At 38.2% G+C, this 15,000-nt stretch overlaps 1 protein-coding gene across 2 annotated transcripts in view; it reads right to left on the bottom strand.

Annotated features, from left to right (window-relative positions):
* Positions 1–15,000, bottom strand: part of NDST4 (N-deacetylase and N-sulfotransferase 4) — a 106,007-nt gene that overhangs the window by 75,384 nt on the left and 15,623 nt on the right. Inside the window, exon 2 of one of the 2 annotated variants that reach the window (XM_035325601.1) lies at positions 12,019–13,262. In XM_035325601.1, the coding sequence (XP_035181492.1) occupies positions 12,019–12,999 (981 nt within the window). In that variant the 5' untranslated portion in view covers positions 13,000–13,262. The remainder of the gene's footprint in view (positions 1–12,018; positions 13,263–15,000) is intronic. The other variant, XM_035325602.1, reaches the window with a different exon arrangement.

Below are 15,000 nucleotides of genomic sequence, written 5' to 3'. Positions count from 1 at the left end.
CTCCATAACAACCTACCTTATGACATTTACAACAGTGATGGGTAGCTTTTATTTCCTGATAATGTACTGGCACCATGTTCCCAGTTAGAAGAGAAATAATAGTGAAAGCATATGGGAAACCTTATTCCCTTTCCTAATAACAAATACAGTGGAATTACACTTTATAATACCACAGACATATTTGTTTATGATACACATAAATCTTGGGCTATGTTACTAGGAAGACACATGCAGAGCTTTTATATTAAAGAATTCACATTCTGCGGCTAAACCTATTTTTGAAAAAAGAAATCTGCTTTTATTATTAACCATGTAGAGTAAAGCTTCAGCACCACATATGTCTGGAGCTTCATTAAACATCCTAAATTAATAATTGTATAGAGTATTTAATCTATATTAATTATTGATAAATATAGATTAGTTCTTATTGATTCACGCATAGTCCATTCATTTCCAAATCTTTGTAATAATTTGTTGACAAATCTACAGTAAAGATTATTACAAAGGAGATCTTCAGTCTCCCTTAGGGATTTTATGCTACAGGAAGCCCTGATCCAGGGTCTGCTTTGATCCTCATCCCTTGAGCCTCTCTCCCATGTTCTTTTCTTTACCAGGCTGCTTTTCCCCTGGTAAAACCTGCTCCCCTTACGATCCTATAGCCCCTTCTCATCTGTGATTCCTGCATTTCTCTCATCCTTGTACATTCACAGCAATAAGCCAGGCAGAGGCAATAGGTCTGGTGGTCTTCTGGACGTAGAGCCAGAGGTGGGTTAATGCCCTTATCACTCGAATTTGGTGACCACAGGAATGCACAGAAGATTCTAACCTTTGCTAGCTTGTGGTAAATCTTACTGCTAATTAAAGCAAAAGAAGATTTTTATATTTTTAAAGGATTTACGGATTTAGAAGACCCTGTCTCACAAAAATCACATCAACAAAAAGACTAAAAGTTCCTCTCAACTTCAAGAATTTCAGTTTCTTGATACTGCTTTCCTTCCCAAACTGAACTGGCCAAACATGTCCACAGAACAACTCTTGGGTTCTCCTTGGACTTGAGCAGCAGACCTGGGTAAGAAAAACTCCAGCCTCTAAAGAAGCAACATCACTTTGTTAAAGAAGCTCCCAGGTGGGAAGGACACCACGTTACCTTGGTTGTCTTTCTGTGCCAACCTTAACTGGAAGGGAAAGAACCCTTTATTGTATGCCATAATAATCAATGATAGACGCTGGAGTGTTAAAACAGAAGATGTTAATCCATGCAGTGTGTTGCAATAAATCAAGTCCTAGTGAACAAAACAACTGTTCAGGAAAATCTGGAGTGTTTTTTACTGATATATTGGTTTTGAGAAAATTGTTTAATTTTCTTGTTAATTTTGAAAATGAAGTTCAATTACAGTTAAAGAAAAAAAAGTTAAAATATTTTGTTTTCTTTTCATCCTGGCATTTCTTGAGAGAAATTCTTAACCTTTATAAAATATTCTGTATAAAACATTGTAACTATTTAAATTATCACTTGTCATATTTAATATATCCATTACAAGTCTAGACTTTTTGTCCACATGAAATGGCACCTTATAATACCATAATGTAAGGCTATTTAGTGATTTAAATCCCCCATGAGACCAAAAAAATCTTTTGTATTTTTTTTGAATAAATGTATTAATAAGCAATGAAAAATCATTTTTATCTAAATGTTGTAGAACTAATGAGGTTCTTTTACAATGTCATATATTTAATGGAAAAAGTAAGAATGTGAAAGAAATACGATTTTAATATCTGACAAGGCATTTATACTGTAAGATCATATGCTGATAAATCTCATAAACAGTTAGAAACCTTGATTTTAGGACTGCTGTGTATTCTGGCACAGCAAGAAGACTAAATGTATGAAGAACTATTAGTTCATTAGGACAATGTTTCCAGAAGAAAAGGCTGCCACCCCTTTTTGGATGCTGCTGCTGTATGGATAGTAGTCCTCAAATAACTTTTATTTTTAACTTTCCTTTTTTATTTTTGAATTTTACTTCTTATATATAAGCAAATCTCTGGAAAAGTATTGCTTCATGCATTTGGGCCAGGAGTTTTATTCATCTCACCTTCTGTATTGATGCAGTAATTGTGTTTGCTGCCTGCAGAAAATGATTACAGTTGGATAGAGAGCTATGCTACATGCATGTGCATCACTTCAGAAGGGCACCGCTGTGCATTTGGAGTGGGTGCTGTAAAAGAGACATGTAGATAGCAGTGCTAATAAATGTATGGATAAGACATAAAGGCCAGAAAACAAAAAAGAAGGGTAAGTTAAAACTGATATTGGCATCCCACTACTGAACTGAGAATAGGCTGGCAACAAAGAAGCAGGGGGATTTGATGGAGAACCTTGTTGCTTCTAGCATGTGTGCAGCAGTAAATAAAAACAGGAGCTCTCCAGACCAGGCGAATGACTAATCTGCACTGGCAGCAAAACCACATGAAAGAAATGAGAATCTCTCTCTGATGGGGTTCAAAGTAGCCGTGCAACAAACAGTGATCTCTACAAAGGGAGTCAGAGGTGCCCTGTACATCAAAGTGGGGGTTTGCTTCTGAGATGTGTTAACATCCAGCCCCCAGCAGGTCCTTCCAGGCATGCATGCATCACACAGCAAAGAAACAAAATGATTGTACAAAACTCCTAAGCATGGAGGCTCTGAGGGCTGTGGAAGGGGAAGATTTTTCAGAAACTTCCAGCACTACAGTGCATTTTCACCAGGTCATGACTTCTTGTGTGCATGGACAAAGTTTCATGAGTACTGCAAATCTGTAGCCGCACATATCATCAGCCCTGGCCTGAATCTTGGTATTCCCAATCAAAATATGAAAGCAAATGAGGCAGTGCCAGGTGCTTGTGGAATTGACCATAGTGATGGAGAATAAGGCAATCTTTTACCTATTTCTGGTACCTCCTGCTGTATATCTTGGTAATGACAAAAAAATAAAAAATAATAATAATAAAAAGACTAGATTCAGCTGAAACCATACTGTGCACCTGAACATAGAGATGAATGGATCACCATTCAGTACTGCCGATGTGGTGCAGACAGGCATTAGCCTTATTCAGGCGATGTGCAGCTGAAAAGTAAACCGCTGGCAGCTTCTTACCATCACCCTTTGAAAACCCTAGTGATACTACATTGCCCCAGATTCTGATACAAAGAGAGAGACTGAGAGACAAAATTTGAGAGTTGCCACACCAATGCTTATGGATCAAAAACTGACACTCAGGTCTAGCTAGTCTGCATCTGATGGAAAATCACAACACATAACATAAAGTTTTATCATAGCTCATGCTTTCATGGCAAACCCTGAATGCTTTGCAAGACTTTCTTGTCTTTAGCTTGGCCAAACCACATGGACACAGAATATTTGGTGACATAAACATAAAATGCAGGATGATTTTTTCATCACATCTGAGTATTTGTGCATGTGTGTATGCTTATGATCATTGCAAAAAATAAATAAATAAAAACAATAAACTGTCTGTTGCACAGAAATCCCCTTCAGCAGTGAAACAGCTATACCAAATTGTCACTATTTCAAATGTTCAGTGAAATTGCTCATTTTTGTTTATTTCTAAAGTAGCTATACATGGACCTCATGAAATTTCCTAACTAAAATGGTTTCTCGCAAAGTGAATTTTTCCAGACGGATGTATTTGTATGCAAAGCACTATTCTCCAACAAACTCTGCTGAAAGCAATATATGATTCACTCTAACGATTCCAAGCTACGCATGACTCATGTTGAACAATGGAGCCAGAAGGTCATTTGTTCTCGTGTCTCTGTGAAATTATTTGGACTCTGCATGTCCAGAGGAAAAGGAAACTCTTATGAAAAGCGTCCAGCCCTTTGGAGCAAGCCTCAGCCTTCCCATAGATGCAGCTCACTGAAAGAAGTGCTCGTATCCTAAATTTTGACCAGTGACATATATTTTCTGAAAGGAAGCTGAAGGTTTAGTTTGAGGGTTATCCTATTATCTGCTATCAGAATCTGCTTATGACTTATCAGTTTTGAAGTTCCACAGGCTGGCATGTGATCTATATCTTCAGGAGTTATAATTAAGTGTCCACTTACTAGAATTTAATTTTGGACTTCAGAGGTGCAGCTCTTGCTAGTCTCTTATTCTGCCTTTTGTAATTTGGTATCTTTTACCTAAAAACACACTCTTCGGTCTGTAAGATAAGAGGACAGGTGGAGACTTACAGCATTAGAAGTAAAAGTATTAATTTAAGGGGCCTATGACCACATTTGTAGATCAGAAAAAAAAAATAATAATCACAAATTTAATTTCTGTGGGTGTATGCATATGAGCGTACACATATATTTACCCAAGAATTTGAAGGCATAGATGAAGAATTGTTTTCATACCATGTTATCATACAGAGGTGGTCAGAAAATGACCAGTTAGTTATTGCTAAGTATTTTTAGTTTCAAAGTTCTCATTTTCTCTTTGAGATTTTCTCTATTCTCTCACCTGTTTGTCCATCCTTCCATTCCATCCCTTCACTCTTTTACTGAACATTGTTGTTTTCAAATTATTTGTATAATGCTAATGATACGAAACTGAGCTTTTGCTCTAAGTGTCATTTCTTCTGCTCCCATTCAGATGACAAAAACATATTTAAAGTTTAAGTAACACTGCCACTAAAGTAACTGCAATATATATATGGCATTCATGGTAATGTGCTTTTTGCTGCATCAAATGCTTTTAAGGCAATAATTATGACTGCTCTTTAAGTCTGTGTTGGCTAGCCTTTCTTGAAAGGTATTCCATCATTTCTTAGAGTGTTATTTTGCTATACAGGAAACAATTGTTAGTGCACCTTTTAAAGTAATATACATTGTTTTAAAACACAGGTTAATGTAGGTGACTTGAGAGATTGATATAAAGCAGCCATGCTTTTTGGCTCCTACAAATTCCCTAAATGCTATGAAAGGGAGTTAAATAAAATTAAATGAAGCTAAATAAAATATAGATAACCACATACATTTTTAAAATATATTCCAGTACAACACATCTTATGACTTCAGAATTATTTTGGTGGATGTGTTCAGGAAATCAATGTAAATCCAGAAAATCAACAGAAGTGTAGACAAAAAGAGTATGTCACAAGGCAATAATGCTAGACACAGGCTGTGAGCATTAGATATTGCACTAGACCAACAACTCAAAAAACCTCTGCCCTTTCTATATTTTAAAAGGTATTATTCTGTGTTGGTTGGTTTGTTTGTTGTTTTAAATTCAGAATTGTTTATCTTTTTGAACAGTAAAATCTATCTAGGTCTTAGAGTTGATTAAAAAGCTGGAAAAATGAAGGATTATTCTTCTCTAAGTTTTTAATTTGTTTTCTTGCTTTGTGAAATATTAAATTTTTACTTAAAAAAAAAAACCAACAACAACAAAACAAACAAACAAACAAACCAAAAAAAAAAAAAAAAAAGATTTTCGATAATTCTGTGTTCCTTCCACAAACAATATTAAATTGCACTGCAGAAAAACCAGTCTGTTCAATGGAAGAGGAGAACACAAAGTGAGTTTTTTGAAATGTTTAGGAAAATATTTCTTAGACTGCATGATAAAGGTAATGTGTGGGACACATGGAAGGAATGTAATTTTATAAACTAACAAAATGAACAAACTTGAAAATTAGTCTCCAGAATCTGTCTTCTGGCAAGACTGTATCAAGCACTCAAGGCTTAAGATATCATCAGTAGGAAACCTGTAAGACGAGAGAACCCCAAGTCTATTATAATTCAGGTAAGGTGCTCAGACAGACAGTCAGTCCTCCAGGCTGCCAAGGAGAAATATAAATGTTTTGCTGACGGCAAAGGAATCGTGTTTTTTCACTACATCAGTGCTTAAATTGTGAATGAAAGAGCAGGCTTTACTGAAACAAAAAAAAAAATACAAGAGTTGAAGTCTAAAATGCTTTGTGTGATGTATCTAGACAAGGCACTTCAGTGGTATTCAACACTCAAATTATTGCAGAAAGAACAGGGTGATTCAAGAGACACGAACAAGGAAAATATTGAATGATCCGTCATCTCTCCTGAAGTAGAATAGACACTCCCATTTTAACAAAAGATTGTCTGATTATTACATTTTTCTTATAATGCATTCTCAGCCACATTTTAAATTCATTTTTAAACTCTTTAAAATCATCCCAAACTGGAAACTCCTGAATTTCTGCTCATTGTGTTCTTCACTGCCATTTTCAAAAGTGCTTTAAAGAGTGACATGATAACACTTAGACTATAATGACTAATGCTTGGCTGTCTGCTCTAAATTCCAATGCTCATACATGCTCTGTTTTTAGTTTCTCCCTATACTGCCCACTGATGTGATTACAATATTGGCAGGAGTTTACTGTTATAAAAAGGCTACAGGAAGACTATTGTATCTCTGTATCAGAAAGGACTTCGACTTCTGCTGAAGGAAAAAGCAGCGGATAAATTAACAATAATAAAAACAATTTGTTTCCAGCTCCTATCTACAACATCAGTTTTAAGTTTTGCTGAAGCACTGGGGACTGATAGCGAGTACATCTGGAATGAAATGGAGGGAGGTTGAGAAGTTGGGCTGCCGTAACTTCCATCATCACCTCTCCACTGTTGTGTGTGAGTACCAGAAGGGTGCAGCAGAGGAGGGAATCCAGAGAAACTCTTTAGAAACCTGAGTTAGAAATCCAGGTATATGGTACAATCTTCCCTGCCTTTTTTGTTTGGTCTTGACCACTGCTGGAGAATTTCTATGAAAATTTGGGCACTCTGCAACACTAGATGCCATACTCTGCAAAGGGGCAAAGGGGCACAGAACTGTGCTATTGCCCTTTGTTAAGCAGAGCTTCCTTATCCACGTGCCTGGATAAGGCATGTTGGCTTTGCTACCAACCCCAAATGGCACGAGAGCTAAGGGATCCCAGCAGAACTGAAGCAGAAACCAAGTACTGGTCCACAATGTTTTATTAAATTCCTTCCTTCAAAGAGTGTTGAGACCTTGCACAGATGTGCTGCACAGAGTTTTACCCATCCTGTGCCCACCTGCGGCTCTGTACTGAGTATTGTTCTGCCATGCCTGGTGATGTGGCCCAGATATTTCTAATTATTCTACCTGAAAGCAATTCGCCTTGCAGAAAAGTCAGAAAAAGCATATGCTGGAGAGATTCAGTTACCGAGTGCAGACTCCTGCTGAGCCAGTACTCTTTAATTTGGAATTATCAGAAAAGATGTGACTCCAACATGAATTCTTGTCTTTAAAATACTAAAATGAGCAAGAAATCACACCCTTTAAGTGTTCAAGGCTTTTTAATGATGATGAAGGTCAAAGACAAACTGCAGACTTGTGGAAGTGAGGAGGTGTCAGAGACTAATGCAATTCTTTTTTCAACTGCAGTGAGTGGACTGAAGGTTAGAGCAGGAGAATGGGGGAGAATGCAGACGGGCTATCCAATACTGCAAGAAAAAGGAGAGCCTGCAGTCAGTAGTAACACACAGCACATTCCCAGGCATTGCTTCATCATTTTATTATATCTCAGATAGCACAAGAATGATCCTTGTGCAGCAATTAGAGGGAATACAAAAAAAGGGAAATGTGGCTTTAGAGAAAGGGGCTTTGTGACACAATGGTGCTGGGACGAGCAACTTCTCTTTGATTATTGGCTCCAGCTGGGAGAGTGGGAGAAGAGAGGGAAGCAGGTGGCTCCTGAGAGGGTCCAGCTGGAAGAAGGCTATAGAAGGGTGGCTGCCCTGCATTGAGGGTCCTGGAGTTAATAGAGGACAGAAAGTAAAAGGCTGAGGATTGCTTGTTGTTTGTTTTGTTTTTAAATGTAGTGATGTTTGTTTGTTTTGAGCTAATAATTGCTCCCAGAAAAGAAAGTGTAGTTGTGGAGGGTACTGGAAAAGTCCTGGTCACTGCATTGGGATCTTCCTGGGTGAGTAAATACTGTGCTAGCTCATACTAGAAAAACAACAAAGGAAATACCTTAGCAAGTTCTTACAGTCTGTTTAAATATGCCGATGGCTTCTGCCCAGTTAAAAGAGAACTTTAAGGATAAAAGTTCTGTATTCTTTCTGTTTGAAAGAACCCAGACACAACAAAAACAGGTATTTCTAGTTGTTTTTGCAAAATCACTGATGTCAATGGTCTCGGGCTTGTGTGGCCAGGAACCAGCATAATTTGCAGGTACATGAATTCAGTAATGCTGTGCAGTAACTCTGGAGTTCTTGATTTTTTTATTTTTTAATTTTTTTTTCCTTCTAAAATCAAGCAGAGAGATAATATATTGGCAGGAGGGAAAGGGAGGAATTCATTTGTAGGGGCTTGCTAGTCTCAAGATAGATCTTTGCAGAGCTTGGGAAAATAGCTTTCTGTGGCTCTGCTGAGTTCCTGTTTAATTACTTAGCTAGATATGACCTTGCACAACTTCTATAATACAAGGGACTAGAAGATCTTTTGTGGTAAACAGAGCCCATAATAACTCTGTTCTCTAATCTCTGTTTCTCTAGTGATGCCACCCTTTATAAAACTATATATATCCTTGAAGCACCTAATTGAGGAAAGGCTTTGTGAGGGGATAAAAACATTTGAGTTGCAGGAAGTAATTACACCGGAACAGTGTTACTTGTCTTTTTATTGCTACGTACGAATACTGTTATCGGAAAACTCATTTCTAATCATGTGTTCTTCAGGCTGGCAGTTATTATACAGCTGGCCACTGGCAGGAAATGCCTAAGAGCTTGAACAGAGAGATGTTATTTAGTTGTAATTTTAACACAGTTTGGGAAGTGTGCTGCTGTTTGTTTGCGGTTTTCTTGCGTGCACCTGGGAATGCGGAATGTATAAAAGCATTCCCAGAGCAACACAGGTGTGTGTGGCACCTCAGAAGAGCCTATAAGAGTCCCATATGGCTGCACAAGGTGAATCTATGACAGGTGTGGTGACAAATCCTAAGAAATAAAGGAACTGGAGAAGTAGAGATGTGGCATAATTCAGTGAATTGTACTGTGCTGAGAAGTTGTTGCAATCATTGCAAGCATTTTTTCATATTTTTTTTCTCTATTCTGTTCTTAGCATTGTATAAATACCGTTCTGTGTTAGAGATGCTAATAGTTTAAACGTGTGTTACAGGGGCTGGGATGAAATTAGTTTTGATGTGCATGATATTAATATTGGCTATGATTTTTGTGCTAAATCTACCTGTAATATGCAACTCAGGAAAAAAAAAAAAAAGGAGGAAATGGTTCAAATTTTGCTATGTTTTTGTTGAACAACATACTGAGTCTATACTAATCCTTTAGCTATCAGAGCCATTCATGCCTTCGCCCCTGTGATACACATACAGGTCAAGCACAACCTGCCCCTATATCCCTTGGTGCCTCCATGTGTCACCTCTCATGCCTTTTGTGGCAGCCTCTCACCTGCTGTGAAAACACAACCCCCTTTGAGCAGCTGGTCACAGCAGCTGCTTCATAATGCAGGGCAATATTTTGACATCACTTAAATATCAGCCTCCTAAATGTTGTCTCCCTCTGCTATTTTGCCTTTCAACCAAGGAGGCTGCTCTGCCTTGAGGGGAGAAGCCAGGCCCTCTGGTTCTTAATTGCCTCCTTTCCCAAGTGACTTGAGTGATTGTTCTCTAACTCACTGTAATTATCTTTTACTGTAAACTAACCAAAGTACACTCTGATTTTTTTTGTTACGTTCATTAGCAAACATCCCGCTTTGAATGTTAATGTATTCTGGGAATGTCCAGTCTGTAAGTACAGACTGAAATGTGTAGCAAGTACCTGTGAAATACCCTGAGAAACAAATCCTGATAACTGATTGGAACCGAAAACCATAGTTTTATGTGCAGAATGGACCAATGGATGATCAAGCTGCGGGATGGCTCTACATGGGAACATCATCTATGACAAGCAGACAATCCCCTATCCTGCTTCCCAAAAAGACCACCTGATGAGAAAGTTGGTTTTGAGTGTGTGCTTGTAGAGTTCTCACCATGGGTGGTGTTTGCATGATTTCTTCTTTGTGATGAAGAGGGGGTCTCACCATACTGCTGATTTTTATTATTATTTTCTTCAGGAAAAGTCTGAAGCTTAGCAGATGCTTTTGCGTGTTAAGGTATTCAGTGCTGTGAACTGACCAGTTTTCAGATGGCTAAATCTGTGCAGCATAAAGAGTTGATGCCTAATGCTCTTAGCAGCCAGGGTTCTGATGTCCAGATCCTACTTAAGCTCCTGGATATTTTCTGTTGTATCTCCTATAATGAACAATGGAGCACGGCTCCTCTGCCAAGTACAGGTGGAGAGGTTTGTCTAATGTTGTTGATTGCTGGATAATAAAGGAAATGTCTTGGGGTTTGGAGATTATTCCAGTCAAAGTTATGACTTGAATTTTCAAGTGACTCTGTGTGGATGCTTTTATTTTAGTAATAGGGACTCTTTAACCAATGTAGAATAATAGACTTCCGTAGTGGAGCAAACCAGATCAGAAAAAGGCTCTCAAAAATATGTGTGCAGAAAGCTCCTGCTGAAAAACTTGTTCCACAATTGCCTTTTCCGTTAATTTCCTCTTTTAGACAGGGCCTTTGTCAGAGTGTTTTATCATATTTCCACTGAGAGGGCACTTGATCACGGAGCTTGTGCATAATGCTCAGATCTCAAGACACCAGGAATATCTAATGCAGACACTTGGAGTGTCTGGGTGCTAGAAACAACCCTGATGAGCTCTCATACACCTGATTTGGCTAACAGAATTACCTGAACTTTTCTGATGTGAAAAAATGTTTTATCTGTATGAGACTACTTTTGTTGGGCATTTCAGTATCTCTTAGTGATTCAGATGAATAGGCAGACAAATGTAAAACTCATACCAATGAAAATAATTAAGAAACAAAATAGAAATTTGAGTTTAAAGCCAAAAGGCTTACTTATACCTCAATAAAGCATTAGGGTATTCACAGGAAAACCCTAGAATAAAAACTAGAGAATGTAATATCGCATGTTTAGGAACCTCAGTTAATATCAATGTGATTCCCCCAACCTGGAAAACTGAAAGAAAGTAACTTTCATGCTATGGACTTCCATCTATTTACCACTTTAAGTCTGTGTCTTTCTAGTGTGCACACACTTTTGAGAATTACTCTGAGTCCCTGGGTACTGCAGACTATGAAAAGTTTAAAAGCACCTCCAAACAATAGTCTGTGAGCAATCCACCTTATCAGATATTTAGGTCATTTGCTGAGGGGTAGGCCATACTTTCATACTGTCACTAGTAATATTTATCTGCTAAAAAATCTTCCCTGCCAAAGATTGTAAGTCAAACTGTGGCCAACTTTTCCATTAGTTTTTAAATTCTATTTAACATAGTTATAGGAGAGTTCGAAAAATGAACAAATTTCTATTGTTCTGTTTTAATTTTTAGAAATAATTACAGAATACAGAAAATACCTAGAAATTGAATTATATGCCATATGTACAAATACATGCATATGTCTCTGTGTTCAAAGGGAAAAAATAAAAACGTGGTGTAAAATATGGTGTTATCTAACAATTCAGAGTTAGCAGCAGCAAATTTGCTCCAGAAACAGAGATCCTTTTATTTTGGTTAAGGAAAAAATAAAAGAAATCAAAGAAATCTGTTATGTACTGGAAGGTTCCTTTTTTTCTGAATCCAGGTGCTCAGGGCGAAGTCCTTGAGCAGAACTTAGATGAGGAAGAGGCAGCCAATATATTCACCACATATGTTACTGTATGAGGCCACCTCTGTGGATTCAACACACTTGAATCCATCTCTATATGCATGTGGGTAACCAGACCTTTAAAGTAACCTCAGGTTATAGTTTCTGTTTCTGCTGGCTACATTTGTGCACTTTCAGCCTTTAAAAGAAAATGGGACACCCATGTTTGTCACTCTTTGCCTCTTTTTGAATGCCCCATTGAACATACTTGCATCTGGTATAGTATCCCCCAGCTTTTGGCTTACCTTCACATCATTTACGTTCATCCTCGTTCCCTCCTTCCCAACAAAGATGTCATCTATGTCAACCAGAATGTACCTATCCAAGGACAGCATGAGCTTCTTCCCTGACAGGAAAGCGATGGCATCAATAAAGATCAGCTTGTGTAACCAGAAGGTCAGGTTGTTTCCAAAAAGAACTCTTTGAATCCCATCATGAAGCCCCAAGTCTTGGATGACCGTTGCATACAGAGCAGCCTTTGGCAATGCCGCGGGAGGTGGTCGGGAGGTTTGCAGTTCAGTTAAAAGCACAGGTTGGTAGGTGGAATGGTTGAATTGGAAAACTGTCCAGTCTTCGCCAGGCAGTGGGCCTTTCTCAACCCTTGGTGCTTTGGTAATGCGCAGAAGGGGAGACTGAGGGTTTACAACACAGTCTTTGAGGGCTATGTTATTGTAAAGATGTAACGGCAAGCCTTTCAGTTTTGTACTTGGGGAGCTGTTTTCATTGGCTTTATGAAAACCAATTATGCTAACACTGTATTCCACACAGTATTTTTCCAGAAGTTCTCTGTTCCATGAGTCCATGGATACATATTTTAAAATATTCTCATATATAACAATTGTGTATTTTCCTCTTCCGTTGTCTGTGAGAGGGGGAATATCCCCCTTGGCAGGTGCGATGACCATGTGGTATTGAAATCTGCTGGACTCAAGGATGGCTATGATATCTTGTCCCAGTTGGGAGTACTGGCTTTCCACAAACAGGAGGACAGTGGGATCAGTTTTAGATGGATCAATTGGCTTAGCTGTTTTCAGCTCAATGGATCTGTACGGTAGAAGCTTGAGATTTTCACAGTCTGCTTCTCCAGTGGTTTCTGCAAGGGCCATCTCCTGCTTGTAGCTGGTGTACAAGTAATAGGCAGAAATGACAATACTTGCTAAGCAGAAAGTAGCCAGGAGAATAACGAGTGTTCTGAAACTTCTGCGGAGCCTCACTATTAGATTCATTTTTTGTGGGACTTTCAACTTCTGTTGGACTTGTTGCTTTTTGGTTTTCTCTTCCTAAAGTGCCATAATAATGAGGAGACTCAGAGGTGCTGATTCCCCTCCTGAGATGTTCATGTGACCATTGCAGTACATTTATGAAGCTGTTGGGGAGGTTATGAAGCTGTTGGAGTGGGAAGTCAAAGGATCTGTAAAGCTAAATTGAAAGAGGCTTTCTCAGAATACAGCAGTTGCCAATAATCAATGAAGATGACTCTCAACATTATCTGCAACAACAAGTTAAAAAAAAGTAAATAAAATCCATAAAGCAATTAAAAATTAATGTTAATAAACAGTGATATCAGTAATATGAGTTGAGAGGAAGGTTTATGAACACTTCGAGTGTTGTTGTGTGCTTTCTTAATGTGTTTTATCTTAATACATCAGAGTTCTCCCACTTTCTTAGGGCATAAAAATAAAGTCTAAACATAACTTCCTGAGGACAATGGTATTTTTATTTATGGCCATTTCTTGGCTATAATGCGTTATTGCTATTGTAAGTGGGGTTGACTAATGATTGTAGGACAAAAAAATATTGGTTAAATATTGGTCCAAGTTTGTCAAACTCATAATTCTATGGCTACGTATTTGCAAAGGACTGTCAAATTCTGTTTTTGACTGTGAAACTAATCAAGGCAAAGAAAAAGACAGGAGAAGCCTTTAGAGGACTTCTTTCTCCTCAGTTCCTATTCTGTAACTGGGGTGGCCAGTATTTTACTGCCCATTTAAAAACTGTCAATGATTAAAATTGTACATGGATTTTCCAAGTGAATGAGTAGGTTACTAAAACTGCAGGGTGCAGCAGTGAATGCTCCCTTTTCTGTTCTCCCAGGGATGAATGGAGGATTGTATGGGGCATGAGTAGTGTTGGAGTTGCTGAGCCATGAGGTATTTGTTCTGTGACTGCTGGGTGGACACATAAACGTGTGCACCAAATCAAGGCAAGTCTCACTAAAGGATGGGGGCTTTGGGCTGTCCATGCTGTACTGTGTGGCTGAAGTATGAGGTGCTCAAACTGGACTGCCTGGCCAGCTCAGAATCACTTGTGTGTTTCTTGGTAGCCCTACCTAAGTTCACAAAGAATTCCCAATGCTAACAGTGAACCATGAAACTCAGAGGCAATTAAAGCTAACTAAACAAATAGCCCATGCACTCTATGGATTTTAAAAAAGAATTAACATCTGTCTGAATTATTTATGTTGTTTACCTATTGGAAGAATGTGAGACCGTAAACAACGGATGATTTTTGAACTGCAAGGAGGAAGAAACTTTTTCACAGCATACACTTGTCAGTTGACATCTCCTTGTCTATTAACTTGAATTATATTTTTGTATTTTTATTCTGAAAACTATTCAATCTTTACATGAAGAACTATAAAAAGCTTGCAAGAAAGGTATTGTCTATCAGTTAGAACTCTATGCCAGGGTCATCAAATAGAAGGGAACTCTTGGTTGTGTCAGTTCAGGATTTAAAAACTACAAGCAAAAAGCTTTACTGGCGCTCTAAATGTGTATATATACACTGCTCTCCTAGTATTAGAACTATACTGCTTTGGAGAGTTGATCAAGCAATGAACAATTGCTGAAGTAATTGTAAATTAAGAACTCTGTGAGAGACTTGCTCCTTCTGTGGCTGTGTAAGCAAAGGGAGTTGTTGCTGAGACCAGTTGTGACTTTGCCAGAATTCAGTTTTTATCTGCTTTACCTTTGTCAGTCAGAAGCTTACTAGGAGATTCCTATCTCTGTACTGTGGGCTACTCCGTGACAGTGCTGTGTGTCACATGGCAATTAGTGAAAAAGGTGAGCAAGGTGGATAGCTTATATATGGAGAGAAATAAGAAGTGATCAGAAACAATAAAAGTGCCCTGTATTTAGTAATACTTTGTGTGAAGGGAAAAACATAAAAGAAATGCAGCAATCACTAGGAAATTAAAACCATTCTGATAATTGTAAGAGAATTGCCAT

Source organism: Oxyura jamaicensis, chromosome 4, assembly GCF_011077185.1.
Source record: "Oxyura jamaicensis isolate SHBP4307 breed ruddy duck chromosome 4, BPBGC_Ojam_1.0, whole genome shotgun sequence".
Taxonomy (NCBI): Eukaryota; Metazoa; Chordata; class Aves; order Anseriformes; family Anatidae; genus Oxyura; species Oxyura jamaicensis.
The sequence above is the reverse complement of the archived record's forward strand: the minus strand, read 5'-3'. Positions and strand labels throughout refer to the sequence as shown.